This window comes from Blennius ocellaris (genome assembly GCF_963422515.1).
Source record: "Blennius ocellaris genome assembly, chromosome: 23".
NCBI classification, from domain to species: Eukaryota; Metazoa; Chordata; class Actinopteri; order Blenniiformes; family Blenniidae; genus Blennius; species Blennius ocellaris.
Window position 1 is genome coordinate 17,924,063 of NC_137672.1, and position 19,370 is coordinate 17,943,432.

Genomic DNA, 19,370 nt, shown 5'->3' on the forward strand with positions numbered 1-19,370 from the left:
AAGCCGCTTTCATTTCCAGGCTCATCAGTTATTTACAAGTTTCTTTATCTTGTGTTGTGAAAAATTGTGCTTAGTCGCTTGTATCTGCTTCCTAACCTTTACTGGTGCATTGCAGTATTTTGTATTCTGGGGGGGTAGAGTTGAATAGCGACAGTTTAAAATTCTCTTAACTGATTTTTTTTTTTTTAATTCACTCTGATGCGTTTCCTGTTTGGCAGGTTTCTCTGGTCATCTCAGGTCTCCACCGTCTCCTCAGCCTTCACATGGAGCTCTCGTTCAGACTACAGGTGGTATAAATCAGTGTTTTTCAACCTTTTTGAGCCGAGGCACACTTTTTTTCTTTGGAAAACTCTGGAGGCACACCACCACCTGGAAATGTTAAAATGTGACACTCTGTAGCCTCTATTAACAATATAAAGTCATTCTCATCAAATACATCAAAGTCATTCTCATCAAAGACATCAAAGTCATTCTCATCAAAGTTTTATCAACAGGAATCAAGTAAATACAGAAAAAAAGTATTTCCCAATTTATTTTTTTTAATTTTCACTCCCTCAGTGTGAAACCTGGACCTGTCAGTTTCCATTTCACCAGCAAAGTTCTGTGCTGCCATCTAGTGGCGGAGAGTATTTATACATGATTACTCTGCAACACACTGTGACTGTGAGAGCAAATGTTGTTTTAGAAAATTGGATAATTTCCCACGACACACCTGATAGATCTCGCGGAAACACCAACACTGGTATAAATGACCTTTCTCGTCCATACGGTACACCGTCTTTACTGGATTGTTTGTGTTTCCAGAGCCAGGGCCTGTGGGAGCTCTACTCCGACATGGAGCTGAACATGATCCCCGTTCTCGCAGGTGAGAATCATCAAAGATTGCTTGAAGCTCAATAAACTACGTCAGTTGATCTTTTGTTTAAAATAAAATAAATAATGTATGTGTATATATGTGTGCTGTTCCAGCGATGGAGAGTCACCACATCCACGTGGACAAAGACGCTCTGAAGAGAACTTCAGACCTGCTGGGGGTGAGAAGCTTTTGTTTTTAAAACACACAACACCACAAAAACAAATTCATCTGCAAAACTAAATTCAGCTGCAAAAACAAATTCATCTGCAAAAACAAATTCAGCCGCAAAAACAAATTAATCTGCAAAACCAAATTCATCTGCAAAAACAAATTCATCTGCAAAAACAAATTCATCTGCAAAAACAAATTAATCTGCAAAACCAAATTCATCTGCAAAAACAAATTCAGCTGCAAAAACAAATTCATCTGCAAAAACAAATTAATCTGCAAAACCAAATTCATCTGCAAAAACAAATTCAGCTGCAAAAACAAATTCATCTGCAAAAACAAATTAATCTGCAAAACCAAATTCATCTGCAAAAACAAATTCAGCTGCAAAAACAAATTCAGCTGCAAAAACAAATTCATCTGCAAAAACAAATTCAGCTGCAAAAACAAATTCAGCTGCAAAAACAAATTCAGAATTTGTTTTTGCGGCTGATTTTTTTTTTTTGTGGCTGAATGTTTTTTTACAGCTGAATTTTTTTTGCGGCTGAATTTTTAGACACATTGAATTTTTACACACTACAAAAAAATCCGACGCGAAAAAAAGACACGCACTTGAAATTCCACAGCCTTTAAAATTCAAAGTCTGATTTCGATGGTAAAAAAAAATTCACAGTTAGAAATTCGAATTCAGAATCTGATGGCACAGTTTTACTTCCCTACACCTCCTTGAGTTGCCTGAACGCTGCCACGCACTGTAAATAACAAACATAAAACCTTACGTCGCCTTGCTATTTGTTCACCTGCGAGAAAAAACTGAGGTTGGGGGGTCAAACTTCACCACTGCCAGCAGACGGCTGCTGGTTTTAATACAAACCAGAGCGAATGACAGTGGGAGGCTGTGAGGACGCCTCTGGAAAAGAAGAAGTATTCCCTCGTTTTCACTCTCGTGGGTGGAGGAGGAGGAGGAGGGGGGAGGGGTTAGCGCTGTGGTGGGCGGACGTTCTCCGGGGACGCGTCCTGTTTACACGCAGATAAAAACACATTGCAGAAACGACGGGTGTTGCGGACGCATCTCCTCACCCCCTCTTTTTCTTATTTATTTATTTATTTATTTACTTTACACACTCGCTCACAGCCTTCGCCGGCAGGGGTGTTGTTGTGGAGACCGCCGTTGCTACCTCGCCGTGTTGCTATAAATAGGATGGAATAGTCTTGTCTTTTTTTTTTTTTTTCCCGCCTTCAAGAGGCGGTGCTGCAGGGAGGAAACTGCCGTCTGGCAAAATACCCCCCCCCCCAATATGAAGTTTCTGCTGCAGTCGTCTCAACGAGCCTCGTTTGTTTCCCGCGTGTGATTTCCAGATTATCCCCCGATCAGATCAGACCCTTCACGTCAGGATGAGGCTGAAAAAAAAAAAAAAAAAAGTCCACATTTGGATTCGGAGAGATTAAAGTTACCGCAGTGAGCCCGACTGTTCCCCTGCATGTAATAGATTACACAGCGGGTGCTATCTATTATTGATGAGGCGGTCTGGAGCGTGCTCGGGGCAGTGAGCAACACACACACACACACAACAAAGTACACGTTTTTTTTGGAATTACACGTCTGCCAGCTAACCCCGATTTCCCCTCTTCGTGTTTCACCTCCTCCCCCTCTCATCCGTCGTTATTGGGATTTTTTGGATTTTTGTTGGAGTTGTGCCTCGTTACGTCCTCGTTTCACAAATGTCATCATGCGCCGGGCTCCCGCCGCTCGCCACTCCCCCATTACGCCTCGTCGCCTCCGACTTTTCAGCCGCGTCTCCACTTTCCTCCAGCCCGTCAGCCCCGGATCCACTAATCTGTCGCTCTTTTCTCTCGTTTCGTCATCTCGCTCCCTCTCCACATGTTCTCCTATTTTTTTCCCTCTCTCAGACACGGTTCCTTTGATTGTGTTGGTCAAACGGTGTCAAATCTGTGACCCGCAGGCCAAAAGTGTCAGTTTGACGTACTTGGATGTGAAAGTGAGAAATAAATCCTAAAGGATGTTTTTAGACTAGTTCGTGTACTTTGTGCACCGTGGGAAGCATTGGATGTGGACCAGAGGACATCTTAGTGTGTTTGGTCCGACTTTTACTGCTCTGGTTCAAATGCCTCAACTCCTGGCACAGTGCCATGTTTCCATGGCTACCAGAGCATGATGACTTGAATAGTATTGTGTTTCCATGGCTACCAGAGCACAATATGAGTAGTATTGTGTCTCCATGACAACCAGAGCATGATGACATGAGTCGTATTGTATTTCCATGACTACCAGACCATGATGTCATGAGTCGTATTGTGTTTCCATGGCTACCAGAGCATGATGTCATGAGTAGTATTGTGTTTCCATGGCTACCAGAGCATGACATGAGTAGTGTTGTGTTTCCATGGCTACCAGAGCATGATGACATGAGTTGTATTGTTTCCATGGCTACCAGAGCATGATGACATGAGTCGTATTGTGTTTCCATGACAACCAGAGCATGATGACATGAGTAGTATTGTGTTTCCATGGCTACCAGAGCATGATGACATGAGTAGTATTGTGTTTCCATGGCTACCAGAGCATGATGTCATGAGTCGTATTGTTTCCATGGCTACCAGAGCATGATGACATGAGTCGTATTGTGTTTCCATGACAACCAGAGCACGATTACATGAGTAGTATTGTGTTTCCATGGCTACCAGAGCATGTCATGAGTCGTATTGTTTCCATGGCGACCAGAGCATGATGACATGAGTCGTATTGTGTTTCCATGGCTACCAGAGCATGATGTCATGAGTCGTATTGTTTCCATGGCGACCAGAGCATGATGACATGAGTCGTATTGTGTTTCCATGGCTACCAGAGCACGATGACATGAGTCGTATTGTGTTTCCATGGCTACCAGAGCATGATGACATGAGTCGTATTGTGTTTCCATGGCTACCAGAGCATGATGTCATGAGTCGTATTGTTTCCATGGCGACCAGAGCATGATGACATGAGTCGTATTGTGTTTCCATGGCTACCAGAGCATGATGTCATGAGTCGTATTGTTTCCATGGCGACCAGAGCATGATGACATGAGTCGTATTGTGTTTCCATGGCTACCAGAGCATGATGTCATGAGTCGTATTGTTTCCATGGCTACCAGAGCATGATGACATGAGTCGTATTGTGTTTCCATGGCTACCAGAGCATGATGTCATGAGTCGTATTGTGTTTCCATGACAACCAGAGCATGATGACATGAGTCATATTGTGTTTCCATGACAACCAGAGCACGACAACGTGATTTACATCATGTTTCCATTATTACCGCGCATGATGACATGGAGGGCCTCGCGTTTCCATGACAACCAGAGTATGATGACATGGTTTACATCATGTTTCCATGATGACATGTAGAGTCATGTTTAAATGACGAGTAGCTCCTCTTCTCTTTCTTCTCTCGCGACACAATGAGTTTTTTCTTTTTTTTATTATTAAAAAGCACACCAAAGCCTGCAGAAAGTCTTTTTTCACTGACAAGACAGGATTTCAGTCTTTTTTTTTCCTCTTTTCTTTCCTCAGGAATATTGAAGTTTGATCATAAAGTTTGTAATAAGCTTCTCAAACTTTAATACTTCCAGGAAGTACTTTTTTTTTTTGCCCAGTTGTCAGCATTTATCGCTCATTCTGCTTTCGTTCTCCCGGCTCAGCCTAACTGACATTAAATTAGCTTTACGGGACCACTGAACTAAAATACGTTTGACTTCTCTCAGGGATGAAGTGGGAATATATATATATATATATATATATATATATATATATATATTATAGATTGACGGTTGCTCGGTCTGAATATTGCAGAAGTTAGATTTTCGGGCTTTCACTGTTCCCTCCTATATCCCCATGTGTACTTTAGTCAGTCCTCATGTATTTTTCATCATTGGTTCTGTATGTTTTGGTTTTTATGAGTGTGTTTTTCTCAAGGACCCAGTTTCCTCTCACGGTGCCAGAAAAAAAAAGAAAAAAAGATCCGATAGATTTGATTCGCTGCACTCTAATGTCACTGGACCAGTGGATCGATGACGATATTTTTTAAAACTCATATTTTAAAAACACGTAAGAAAGAGATTTAAACCTCCTACGTTATTGTTGTTTAAATAATAATTTTGCATTTTCCAGCGTCTTGGCAGACCTGCACTACAGTAGAGCTATGACAGTAGGAGCAGGAAGTGACTTCAGAGCCAAATATTAAGAGGAGATTAAATAAATAAATTAATAAAATGAACAGAGACAAGCAACTTAAAGCCAATATGTTAAAGTGCTCAAGTGCAAATGTGCATCTAAACAGTTAATTAAAGTATATCAATAAGATGCACAATCTATGTCTATATATATAGATAGATAATTACTTTGTTCATCCCCGAAGGGAAATTGTGTTGTTGCAGCAATCTGGTACATACGAATATTATAAAATACGATAGAATAGAAAAAAGTAAAAAATAAAAATATAAAAATATGTGGGTATAAGACATAAAGTAAAACGCAGAACGGAACACGGGCACTTAGAAATAAGCAGGAGATAAAAGCAAGATAAATAAATAGTAAGGTGCAGTGGCAGAGCCATTAGAAGTAGGCATTATATAATAATAATAACAATAATACACATAATAACAATGTGTAATAGTGTATAATACTCGTGTATAGTACTACTAATAATGGTAGCAATAATATAACAATAACAATATGGTAGCAATGAAATAACAATAATATATATCAGTAATAATGATAATAATAATAATACCAATGGTAATAGTGTACTTGCACATGTATACATATATGTATATGTACATGCAATATGCCATATGAAATATATGATATAAGTATCAATGTAATAAGTCTCAAGAGACTTTAATTGGCTCTTTTTGTCCCGAGTGATGGAGAGACGGAGACGTGTTGTGTTGTGTTGATGTTGATGTAATAAACAGAAAGTGACCGTAAACCACACTTTTTAGATATTAGACACCGAAAAGTATTTTCTTTTTTTTATCCTTAATTCAGCCTGGGATGTGTCACACACACCGTCCACTTATCACCCCGTTTGACCAGATTACCAGCCACTGATTTGTTAGATTATTAAATTAATTAGCTATACCGGCGGCTAGCATGTAGCAGAACGAAGGCTGTGGCCTCTTGAGGTCTCTGGTTTTACCAGGATGTTTACAGCCGGGGGGTCAAACATAAGGCACGTGGACCAAAACCGGCCGGCGCTTGAAGCTTTAATTTAATTTAATTTAACTTCTTCTTCCCGCGTGTCTCTGTCAGACTGAGATGAAACATCTGGAGCAGGAGGCCCATCGAGAAGCTGGACAGATGTTCCTGGTGACCAGCAGCTCTCAGCTCCGGACGGTGAGTTTCACCCTCGCAATTTTAATATCGTGACGACCCGACGCAGCCCGGAAGATAATAAAAGTGAACTGTTTACTGTGTGTGTGTGTGTGTGTGTGTGGATGCAGAATGTGTACCTCGGTCTCAATGTGCCGAATTTACATTGTTGTCGAAGGTTTTGTTTGAGAAGCTGCGTCTTCACGAGCGCTGCGAGAACAAGAAGCTCCCCAAGACCGTCAACAAACAGCAGCAGTCAACATCGGAGGCGGCGGTACGACACAAACACACACACACACACACACACACACACACACACACACACACACACACACACACACACACAGTGCGACTCTCAAATGTCCTTGTAACGCGAACCGACGCCGCTCAGCCGTGTCTTGTATAGATCAGTGTTTTTCAACCACTGTGGGAAATTATCCAATTTCACATTTTTTTTCTAAAAAAAACATTTGCTCTCACAGCGACAGCGTGTTGCAGAGTAATCATGTATAAATACTCTTCACCACTAGAGGGCAGCACAGAACTTTGCCGGTGAAATGTAAAGTGACAGACGTCAGTGTGGTTCATCTCCACCTCCTGCTACCATCTTGTATCAAAGTACTGTGTCAGTGACAGTGATGGAGAAGTTTTTGAAAAGGAAGAATGTGAACCAGGATCTCAGCTCTTCATCCATCAGGTCCAGGTTTCACACTGAGGGAGGCACTATTAAAAAAAGTCATTGGGAAATAAGTTTTTTCTGTATTTACTTGATTCCTGTTGATAAAACTTTGATGAGAATGACTTTGACATCTTTGATGAGAATGACTTTGATGTCTTTGATGAGAATGACTTTGATGTCTTTGATGAGAATGACTTTGATGTCTTTGATGAGAATGACTTTATATTGTTAATAGAGGCTACAGAGTTTCACATTTTAACATTTTCAGGTGGTGGTGTGCCTCCAGAGTTTTCCAAAGAAAAAAGTGTGTCTTTGCTCAAAAGAGGTTGAAAAACACTGGTGTATAGTATCTACTGGGCACGCTCAGTTCGGGAATAGGGGCGGAGCCTCAGTGAGGTCCAGCAGCTACTATTCATGACGCTTCCTCGTGGATCTCATCGCCAGTAAACATGAATTGGTTGACGTGATGTGATTGTAGCATTTGCAACGTCTGCATGAACAAGAAACTTTAAATAATTTTTTTAATAATTAGAATAATTTTAATTGGTTTTTTTTTTGTCTTGGTTTGGTTGCAGCTCCTGCAGCTTCAGGATCTTCACCCTCTGCCCAAGATCATCCTGGAGTACAGACAAGTAAGTCATGGCTTGATATTTATTAGCTCCAGTGGAAAAACTACCGCAAAAACAATGTACATTTTCAGTTTTACTCTTCAAAACTGTGCGTAAAGACACGTAGACGAGTTCCCAACATGACTTGTGACTCCATTCGGTGGAAATGTCACAGAAAATCTGATTAAAAACGGAAGCAGGGCCGTTTAGTTTGCTCAAAGGCTGTCAGACGTTTGTTCATTTGTGTATTTATTTACGTTTAAGTGTCCAGTCGGTCTTTTACAAGCGCCGGTTAACGAACGTCTCCGTTGTTTCGATCAGCTCCACAAGATCAAGTCCACGTTTGTCGACGGGATTCTTTCCTGCATGACGAACAAGGTGAGTCTGGAAACAAAACGAATTCACTCCACGTGTCCGAGTCTCACTACACGGTCTTTCACTGCCTTTTCTTGTTGTTCCCTGGCAGGTAGAGATTTTTTTCTTCTTCTTTTCTTTTTTTTCTTTTTTTAAGGCTTTTTCTCCCGGAGGCTTTGTACTGGAAAAAAATAACAAATCAAAATACCAGAGAGTAAAACTTGTCAGTGTAAAGATTGCTGCAGGCCAGAAGGAACCCAGGAGATCCACATCACAGCTTTGGTTCCTTCACTCAGCTTGAGTCTGTTCAACTGCAGAGGACCAGTGTCCTGTTGGTTTGTTTGTTGGTTTGTTTGTTTGTTTATGCATTTATGTATTTATGCATTTCTTTCTTGCTTTCTTTCTCTTTCTTTCTTTCTTTCTTTCTGTCTCTTTCTTTCTTTCTCTTTCTTTCTTTTTCTTTCTTTCTTTCTTTCTCTTTCTTTTTCTTTCTTTCTTTCTCTTTCTTTCTTTTTCTTTCTTTCTTTCTTTCTCTTTCTTTTTCTTTCTTTCTTTCTTTCTCTTTCGTTCTTTTTCTTTCTTTCTTTTTCTTTCTTTCTTTCTTTCTCTTTCGTTCTTTTTCTTTCTTTCTTTTTCTTTCTTTCTTTCTTTCTTTCTTTTTTTCTTTCTTTTTCTTTCTTTCTTTTTCTTTCTTTCTCTTTCTCTTTCTCTTTCTCTTTATTTCTTTTCTTTTTCTTTTTCTTTTTCTTTTTCTTTTTCTTTTTCTTTTTCTTTTTCTTTTTCTTTTTCTTTCACTTTCATTCTTTTTTCTTTCTCTTTCTTTCTCTTTCTTTCTTTTTTCTCTTTCTTTCTCTTTCTTTCTTTTTTCTTTCTCTTTCTTTCTTTTTCTTTTTCTTTCTCTTTCTTTCTCTTTCTTTCTTTTTTCTTTCTCTTTCTTTCTCTTTCTTTCTTTTTTCTCTTTCTTTCTCTTTCTTTCTTTTTTCTTTCTCTTTCTTTCTTTTTCTTTTTCTTTCTCTTTCTTTCTTTTTCTTTCTTTCTTTCTCTCTCTCTCTCTCTCTCTCTTTCTCTCTTTCGTTCTTTCTTTCTAGGTTTATCATGCTATTGCTCTAGTTTTCAACACACTACAGTCTCTCCGTGGTCGAGGTTGTTTACAGTAGCAACTATTCCACATGTATTATTCTAACGTTTTGACCAGGTGAAGGTGATTTAAAGTGTTTGACACAACTGGTTTAATGGAACTGTTGAGCAAATAGGAAAACGGGAGGTGATTGAAAGAAGAAGGGTTTATTTACCCAAAAAATATAAGGAAATTCAAACAATGAGGTCGTGGCTGATAAAGGAGAACAAAATGAACTCAAACAAGCTGATCTAACAGAAGGAGGGTTTAAATAGTGGCGGTAAAACCAATTAAGACCACAAATAAGATTGTTCATGACAGAAGGTGAGGAAAACTGCCTGACATCATTCTTGCGATGTGAAAACGTGTGTACTCCATGTAAACAGTGTGAAATAATAATAATAATAATAATCTATTTACACTCTGAAGTCATATTTTATAGGGTTAGCTCAGGCATTGCATACACCTATTTTTGTTTTATGAATTTTTTTTTTTTTTCTTACTGTCACTCTTGCATTAATATCACAGTGACTTCTGTTTGATTTTTTTCCTTTTCTAATCAGGTAATCCACATTTAGCTTAGTTTATGTGGAGTTCAGTTTAGTTGGGCTGAATTTTATATTTGGTTTACTTTCACTTTTAATATTAGTTTAGTTTATTTGGCTTTGACGTAGTTTAGGTTTAAATTTGTAGTTTTTTGTTTCATTAATTTCAGCTCAAGTTGGTTCACTTGAACTTGTTTAGTATTAATTTGACTTTCCTTTAGTTTCGGTTAATTTTAGCTTAAGTTTAGCTTTGCATTGACCTCAGTTCAATCCCAGTTAATATTAGTTATATCAGTGTTGTAGAGTTCTCATGCCTCATGAAGCTGAAATAGACGGACAGAACACAGAGGAAAGTTTTTATTTGTCAGCTTAATGACTTGATGTCTGGATCTCGGAGCTCAATATTGTGCTTGTTTGTTCTGCTCATTGCCGCCTCACAACCGGCACTGCAGCCTGTAAACAGCCTGTTCAAACTCGTTTCTTCTTCTGCTCTCTCAGAACTACATTTCCTCCACGTGGCTCCAGACGAGCGCCGTCACCGGGAGGATCTCCGCTAAACAGCCGGTAAGTGACGCCGGCCCGACGCCGCTCAGCGACTCTACTTTACAGATATTAGCCGCTTCGGCCAACCGGAGCTCTCCGTGGTGCTGATGTGTTGTGACTGCGCTGACAAAGGCTGCGTCTCAATTCTCCCCCTTAGCCCTTCATCTTACCCCTTTGAAATGCGCCTTCACGAGTCTGAGGGGTGTCCCATTTCACTACTGTGTAGAGGGGAAGGGCTATTCACCCCTTAAAACGGAGCATTTACAGATGCACACTTTAAACAGAGGGGTAGGAGGACTCGCATTTCACATCTATATGCTTCTAAAGTTATATAAACCTGTTGTGTTTTATACTAGTAAGATTCACATATATACGCTTCTAAAGTTATAAAACCTGTTGTGTTTTATACTGGTAAGAGTCACATATATACACTTCTAAAGTTCTATAAACCTGTTGTGTTTTATACTAATAAGATTCACATATATACGCTTCTAAAGTTATATAGACCTGTTGTGTTTTATACTAATAAGATTCACATATATACGCTTCTAAAGTTATATAAACCTGTTGTGTTTTATACTAGTAAGATTCACATATATACGCTTCTAAAGTTATATAAACGTGTTGTGTTTTATACTCGTAAGATTCACATCTATACGCTTCTAAAGTTATATAAACGTGTTGTGTTTTATACTAGTAAGATTCACATATATATGCTTCTAAAGTTATATAAACCTGTTGTGTTTTATACTAATAAGATTCACATATATACGCTTCTAAAGTTATATAAACCTGTTGTGTTTTATACTAGTAAGAGTCACATATATACGCTTCTAAAGTTCTATAAACCTGTTGTGTTTTATACTAGTAAGATTCACATATATACGCTTCTAAAGTTATATAAACCTGTTGTGTTTTATACTAATAAGATTCACATATATACACTTCTAAAGTTATATAAACCTGTTGTGTTTTATACTAGTAAGATTCACATATATACGCTTCTAAAGTTATAAAACCTGTTGTGTTTTATACTAGTAAGATTCACATATATACGCTTCTAAAGTTATAAAACCTGTTGTGTTTTATACTAATAAGATTCACATATATACACTTCTAAAGTTATATAAACCTGTTGTGTTTTATACTAGTAAGATTCACATATATACGCTTCTAAAGTTATATAAACCTGTTGTGTTTTATACTAGTAAGATTCACATATATATGCTTCTAAAGTTATATAAACGTGTTGTGTTTTATACTAGTAAGATTCACATCTATACGCTTCTAAAGTTATAAAACCTGTTGTGTTTTATACTAGTAAGAGTCACATATATACGCTTCTAAAGTTCTATAAACCTGTTGTGTTTTATACTAGTAAGATTCACATATATACGCTTCTAAAGTTATAAAACCTGTTGTGTTTTATACTAATAAGATTCACATATATACACTTCTAAAGTTATATAAACCTGTTGTGTTTTATACTAATAAGATTCACATATATATGCTTCTAAAGTTATATAAACCTGTTGTGTTTTATACTAATAAGATTCACATATATATGCTTCTAAAGTTATATAAACTTGTTGTGTTTTATACTAATAAGATTCACATATATATGCTTCTAAAGTTCTATAAACCTGTTGTGTTTTATACTAGTAAGATTCACATATATACGCTTCTAAAGTTATAAAACCTGTTGTGTTTTATACTAGTAAGAGTCACATATATATGCTTCTAAAGTTATATAAACCTGTTGTGTTTTATACTAGTAAGATTCACATCTATACGCTTCTAAAGTTATAAAACCTGTTGTGTTTTATACTAGTAAGATTCACATATATATGCTTCTAAAGTTATAAAACCTGTTGTGTTTTATACTAGTAAGAGTCACATATATATGCTTCTAAAGTTATATAAACCTGTTGTGTTTTATACTAGTAAGATTCACATCTATACGCTTCTAAAGTTCTATAAACCTGTTGTGTTTTATACTAATAAGATTCACATATATACACTTCTAAAGTTATATAGACCTGTTGTGTTTTATACTAGTAAGATTCACATATATACGCTTCTAAAGTTATATAAACCTGTTGTGTTTTATACTAGTAAGATTCACATCTATACGCTTCTAAAGTTATATAAACCTGTTGTGTTTTATACTAGTAAGATTCACATCTATACGCTTCTAAAGTTATATAAACCTGTTGTGTTTTATACTAGTAAGAACAGAAGTAGCGCCGCCGTATGGAGCTTCCGTGTGTCTTTGTTTGGTAGAGACGGTGTTTATAACATTTTATTATTACACTGTATAGTTCCAAAGTCTTCTAATACGGCTGTTTTGAAAACAGGGACAAACAAGGAAGCTCCTCCGCTTTCACACGGCGAATGAGGAAATATTTCTGAAGTCCAAATACGGCGCAAAAAACTGAAGTAGTCCACGTCTCCGTCTATTTTCTTCACCTTGATGTGGGGAAAGAAGGAAAACGAGACAAAGCAGCCAAGCTGCTGCAACACGTTGAATTTGGGACGGCGGGACGACGCTCCTGCTGGAAAATCAACTAACATCCGTGGCTCAGCTCTGCTGATGTAACGGCGCCGTGTTATGATGTCATAACTGTGAGACGGAGGGAGAGGGGGAGGGGCTGAGCAGAGGGTTGAGGGGTGTCCCAAATCTAAGGGCTGAAACGTATCCCTTCGCCCTCGTTTTGGAGGGGAAGGGCTAACGGCTTGGCGGAGGGGTGAAAAGAGTGAAAAGTCCACCTCAGGATACGTCATGAGGACGAACTGGCTCGATGGAATTTATGGAGCCTCGTTGTTCTTCCACACTTATTTACTGCCTTAAAGAAACATTGACCTCATTGAATCTATTGTGAACGGCAGACGTCGGCTTCGACATTAAATATTCATGTCGGCATTTCTGCTGATGTGGCAATATAACAAGCTAATTAAAAGGATAGTTGAATGCCTCATCAAACATTACCGATCGTTTTAGTTTGAATTCATCAGAGTCGGTTATGATGGCTGCACACATGCATCTTTGTTTGAGTTTGACGGAGTTCATTTGGTTTCTTGCCACTACAGAGTTTATGCAAAAAGGTTTTATTCCCGTCACATATTTGTTTCCAGACTGCGACCGATTTCCATCCCTGATACTCTGACATGCGATCAGTCGACGGTGCAGCATCACATCGAAATGATTCCAGCAGAATCATCCCGTGTAAATCGAGTATTAACTATTAATCTGCATCACGAGAGGTCGGCACACGACCCCGTATAGCCTCGTGCCTGGTACTGGTATCGGTACGACTGTATCGGTATCGACTGTATCGGTATCGACTGTCTCGGTATCGACTGTCTCGGTATCGACTGTCTCGGTATCGATACTGTCTCGGTACCGATACTGTCTCGGTACCGACTGTATCGGTACCGACTGTATCGGTACGACTGTATCGTCTGAGAGCAAATGTTTTTTTTAGAAAAAAATGTGAAATTGGATAATTTCCCACCACTCACCTGACGAGATCTGGAGGAAACACCAGTGGTTGAAAGACACTGAGTTAAGCAGCCTTTTGTCCTCATTGGTTTCAAATCGGTTTTTAATCTACATACTATTAGTGGCCACTAGGTGTCACTGTATGACAGCAGAATGCTGCTACAGAACTACAAAAAAACCCACAAAAAACCTCCATTAATACTGTATTCAACTGAGACGCTGCAGAATTTAGATAGATAGATAATTACTTTATTCATCCCCGAAGGGAAATTGTCTTGTTGCAGCAATCTGGTACATACGAATATTATAAAATACAATAGAATAGAAATAAAGTAAAATATAACAAAATCTGGGTATAAGACATAAAGTAAAACACAGAACGGAACATGGACACTTAGAAATAAGCAGGAGATAAAAGCAAGATAAATAAATAGTAAGGTGCAGTGGCAGAGCCATTAGAAGTAGGCATTATATAATAATAATAACAATAATACAGATAATAACAATGTGTAATAGTGTATAATACTCGTGTATAGTACTACTGATAGTGGTAGCAATAATATAACAATAACAATATGGTAGCGATAAAATAACAAACAATAACAATATATATATATATATCAGTAATAATAATAATAATAATACCAATAGTAATAGTATACTTGTAACAATAGTAACACAATGGTAATAGTGTACTTGCACATGTATAAATATATGTATATGTACATGCAATATGCCATATGAAATATATGATGTAATATAAGTATCAATGTAATTGAGTCCAGGCGATGATTGAGGCTCTAAAGTAAAGTAAATATAAGCAACGTGGCTCAGAGGTGGAGATTTTCCAGATTGTTGTGATGATTCAGTACCTGGTTCAGGTGGAGGCGAGCTGAGGGACTCTCTGTTCAATCCATCAGACTTTCTCCACCTCCTCCACCTCCTCTGTCTCTTCCTGCAGCTGCACCCCTCACTTCCAATAACTGTCACCCCCCCCCCCCCCCCCCCCCGAACCAACCTTAAACCTGGCGTCTCGCCCGCCGGAGCGTGAAGCGACTCCGAGAGTAAAACGTGTTCCATCGCCGCCGGGACCCGTTCTGAAGACGCCGTTAATGCGCCTCGTCGATCAATCGCACTCCGCCCACTGCTGCCGCTGGGGAAACTACCGGCGCATGGCGACGAGGCGTTTTCGATGAGCAGGCAGAGACGCGGCAAACGTCGGTGTTTATTCAGGAGTTTCCTCGCAGATGCCGCGTGAAACTGGTTCCGCTTCTTTACTCGAAGACTCCCGAGTGAAAAGTTTCCCCCGAACCGTTTAGACCCGTGAAGCACGTCCAGACTGAACGTTTGCAGTCAGAGGCGGAACTGAAGGACTTTGCAAGACTTATTTCGGTCTTTTTATTGAAAATATTTTTCATTTTCGTTCTTGATTTTCAAAAAAGACATTTATTTTTAATGAAATGTCAAAAAAACGACATTAATAATTCTGAAGATGGAATATATTTCTCTTTATTTCATTAAAAGGATTTATTGTCACAGTCTAGACACTATTTAATGTTTCTTTTCCACTTTACGATGATTTATTTACAACAAAGGCACCTTTAATAGCCCCTTTAAGACGTTAAAGAAGCGAGCTTGTGTTTGGGGGGGTTTGCGGGTTGAAATCCTGCCGACAAGCCGCCATTTTTAGCCTTTTTGGCAAAACTCTTCACTCTCTTTCTGCAGTCGTCGTCTGCTCCCAGGATATTTAAGCCCTTCGACAACGTATTGTTATTGTCCATCTATTGAGCATGTGCAGAAAAAAAAAAGGGGGGGGGAGAAAAAGAAAAGTGTGGAGGGAAAGAATGAGCAGCTGCTGTAACCGAGTGACCTTGTCGCTTTTAAAAACTGCAAGTGTGAAAGTGAATCCAAGCGATTTTTTTCCCCCTTTTTGAATGGAAGTGGATTCTCCTGGAAAGAGGAAGAGCCCCCCCCCCCCCCCCCCCCCCCCCAAAGTGAAGTCATTATTCTCCCTTCAAATGAAGTTCATCCTCAGTTCTTCTCTCTACAAACGTGCTGCGAGTTAATTAACACTTAAATAACCCCTGCAGCCAATTGGCACATTTCATACACACACACACAAATGTGAAGCTGTTTTTTTTTTGGTTGGGGGGGGGGGGGGGGGGTAGTATTTCATGCGGCGGGGGTTCAGTCGAGGTGAAGCCGGACTGCAGTAACAAGACGGAGGCCTGGATGGTGAAACTGCTGCCGAGCAGGAAACGCTTGCCAGGAGTCACTCTGGTTTATCGTCTCATAATGAAAAAAAAAAAAAAAAAACACAAATATGTGCCGGCGACAGCTCCAAATATAACCACACTTCTTTATTCTATTAATTTGAATATTCCTCACTTTCTTCTGAGTTGCTCCGTTTTAACTTGGTGGAACCAAACAAGGTTAATAAGACTGAAGTCTCTTCTCTTTATTGGACGGCATTGACGTTATTAAATCTCTCTCTCTCTCTCTCTCTCTCTCTCTCTCCACCTTCCTCTCTCTCTGATTTATAGCCACATTGAGACGGTTTCGTATGTTTTCAGAAGATCCTTTCAGCGATGCTCGATAAATGATTGAAATCGTTCACGTCATCGGCGTAAAGCCGATCTGCAAAAGAGCAAAGAAACACTACAGGGTTTTGTTTCTGCTGCAGAAGACTTGGGGAGTTTTTTAATTTTTTTAAGAATTCTTTCACAAATCTACGTCAGAAAACCCGACTATCACTGCAACTCTCCTGACTTTTGGTGGTTTTATTACGCTGTCAGACTGCAAATACATCAAAAAGAAAGAAATATAAGCTCAGTTGTAGTTCTAAATATTATTTTTACTTAATCATATGTGAGCGTAGTTCATTAGAGAAACGAGCAGTTTGAGATTTAATTCTAATTTGGAAGACTTGACTTTGTGATTTACGCTGAAAAAGGTGTAGATCGCCAGTTTGGCCACTGGAGGGAGCTGTTGGCTGTTTTCAACCAACAACAACTTCACAGTTTCGGGAAAGTTTTCCTCATTTCCACGGCGTTTCAGTGACTTCAAACACGGTTGTTTGCGTAAACGGACACTTGGAACGTAAAGGTTTCCTCTGGATTCCAGTAATTTTGGGTAAAATCTGCTTTCAGGAAGAAAAAAAATTCGATTTCGCTAAAAGTTACAATCAATCACGGTCTCAGTATTGATCAAAAGCGATCGCGGCTATTAGACGAGTTGCGACTGGCGCCGTCGTTAAAACACTTAAATCACTGGGATTTTTGGTTTCTGCTCTTCTTCTCTCCTCCTGCTGAAGCCGATTGATTTTTGATGGGTGTGAACTGAGGCTATTTAGCAGTGTGCTACCGTGAATACAAACAAGCCCCTGTGTGTGTGTGTGTGTGTGTGTGTGTGTGCATGCGCTCCGTCATGAGTCATTAAACCGGTGCTGGGTGATTAAATTACCCCACACCGGCACCGGGGACTCAGCGGTGCCCATCTGTTTAGCAAGGCATTACTCCTCTGAGACTCCGGCTCTGCGGGCGGATTTATGTGCGTCGAAGGTTTTTCCAATTCGATTCGTCGCGGAGCGAAGACGGAGATAGACAAACTGTCGCCAGGCAATCGGGGAGAAAATTCAAACTCCACACAGGAAAAGGTCCGGTCCAGGACTCGGACCGTTTGTCTGAACTTAAACGCAGCGTTCTGTTGTCCCACAGTGACACCTAGTGGTTTTCGAGACTTTTCTGAAACCGAAAACTTCCCACCGCGCCGTTTTTTTTGAAACCGATGGCTGTGTAATTCCAACTTAATCAAACTACTTCAGGGGTCGGCAACCTTTAATGCTCAGGGAGCCATTTGGTCCCGTTTCCCACTGAACTCAACACCCATACACATTTTATTTTGACAGTCCCACAGGAAGACCATGCCAGGAGGACACGACACACAAAACCTTCTTCACTGCTGGTTGACAACTTACAACTAATAAACTACATGAACTAAGCAACAAAAACACAATTATTACCGACACTACAAACCTAACATAACCCCAATAATTACATTTAAAACACGACAAACAGAAACTCCCATAATGCATTGCAGCTCTCAGCTCCTTTATTGCTACACATTATTAAAATGGAAGATAAATGTGGGAGATGTGGATTGTTAGAACCATGAGTGTGAGCGGTGTGTCTTTAATGTCCTGTAGTTGTTGTGGAATTCACTAGAATGTTCCGTCACTCTCAACAAGTCTGTAATGAACCTCCCGGAACTGTCGGCTTTTACTATGAAAGGAACAGGAAGCTCCCAGCTTCAGACACCAGTTGAGTCGCTGTCATGACCTGCAGCCGCAATTCTACCTTCTTCATGCCGTTATTGTTGCGTAATGACGTCACATCGCTGCGTCGTTCACGACCCTACATTTGACCACTCTTTGTAGCGGGACTGCGCTCTGGGTGGCGCCTTGCCTCCTTACGTCCCTCCGGGATGAACTGCAGTGGGACCGAGGCTCCAGGAGCCGCAGTGGAGGGACCAAAGAGCCGCGGGTTGCCGACCCCTGCACCAGTTGAATAATCGCACAAAAACATTTTGAGTTTTTAGTGATTAAATTACATTTTTTTTCAGATTTTGGCCTGAACGCTCAACATAAGAATCCAGAAATTCAACAGAACTACTCTTCCCATAAATAAACAGTTTGACCCGTCGAGCAGGAAATCAACAGAATTCACAAGCCAATACAGAAGCAGCACAAACGCATGTTGATTTCTTTGTACCTGAACACCGTCGGACCAACAGGAGGCGCTCATTACGACTCAGCAGAGCCCACTTACCCTTTACAAAGCACACGTTTTGTTTAGTTACCCGCCAACAAAGGGGCTTTTGTCCAAACGGTCATGAATATTTAAAGTTTTGCTCATTTAAAAAAGCGCGTTTCCCCGGGTAAACAGACGCTTCGCTGGCCAGCGTCATTGTCCAGGCCCGGCGGGGGAAACACCCTCACCCTCCTGAAGGGGCTTAATCACCAGTCCTGTCGGGGCGCCAGGAGGAATTAAAGAATACAAACACCAGGTTATCGTGGAGAGGGAGGGACGATGCGACTGGTGTTGTCAGCAGCCGGGAGACGGCGTGAAAAACAAACATCTGCATGATTAATTGGCCATTTAGAGCCGACGAGTGTGTCAGTCTTGTGTGTGTGTGTGTGTGTGTGTGTGTTAGCATTTTAATGCGAGCGCTCCCTCGCTGCTCGTGTTTCATACCTGGTTAGGTTTAATGTTTTATCCCATGTTCGTGGGATTGGATCCGAGTGTCATACGTTTATAGGACGACAGTGTGTTTGTTTGGACGGACTCGGTTTGACTCTCCTGCCGTGTCCGTTAATGAACTAGTCTCCGTCCCCCGTCACACAGTCAGGGGGATAATGAGTCACGTCACACACAGAGAGACCCCTGTGTGTGTGTGTGTGTGTGTGTGTGTGTGTGTGTGTGTGTGTGTGTGTGTGTGTGTGTGTGTGTGTGTGTGTGTGTGTGTGTGTGTGTGTGTGTGTGTGTGTGTGTGTGCGTGTGCGTGTGTGTGTGTGTGAGACCAACTGTCCATCTATCTATCCAAAACTAAATTGGTAAATATTTCTT

The 19,370-nt window shown here is 40.0% G+C and overlaps 1 protein-coding gene across 1 annotated transcript in view; it reads left to right on the top strand.

Annotated features, from left to right (window-relative positions):
• The window catches only part of poln (polymerase (DNA directed) nu), a gene marked incomplete at both ends in the record, with an annotated part of 62,796 nt that overhangs the window by 1,673 nt on the left and 41,753 nt on the right, over positions 1-19,370 (top strand). Inside the window, 7 exons of the mRNA XM_080519012.1 lie at positions 805-865; positions 970-1,034; positions 6,339-6,422; positions 6,577-6,672; positions 7,653-7,709; positions 8,007-8,063; positions 10,200-10,265. Coding sequence (XP_080375138.1) covers positions 805-865; positions 970-1,034; positions 6,339-6,422; positions 6,577-6,672; positions 7,653-7,709; positions 8,007-8,063; positions 10,200-10,265 — 486 coding nt within the window. The remainder of the gene's footprint in view (positions 1-804; positions 866-969; positions 1,035-6,338; positions 6,423-6,576; positions 6,673-7,652; positions 7,710-8,006; positions 8,064-10,199; positions 10,266-19,370) is intronic.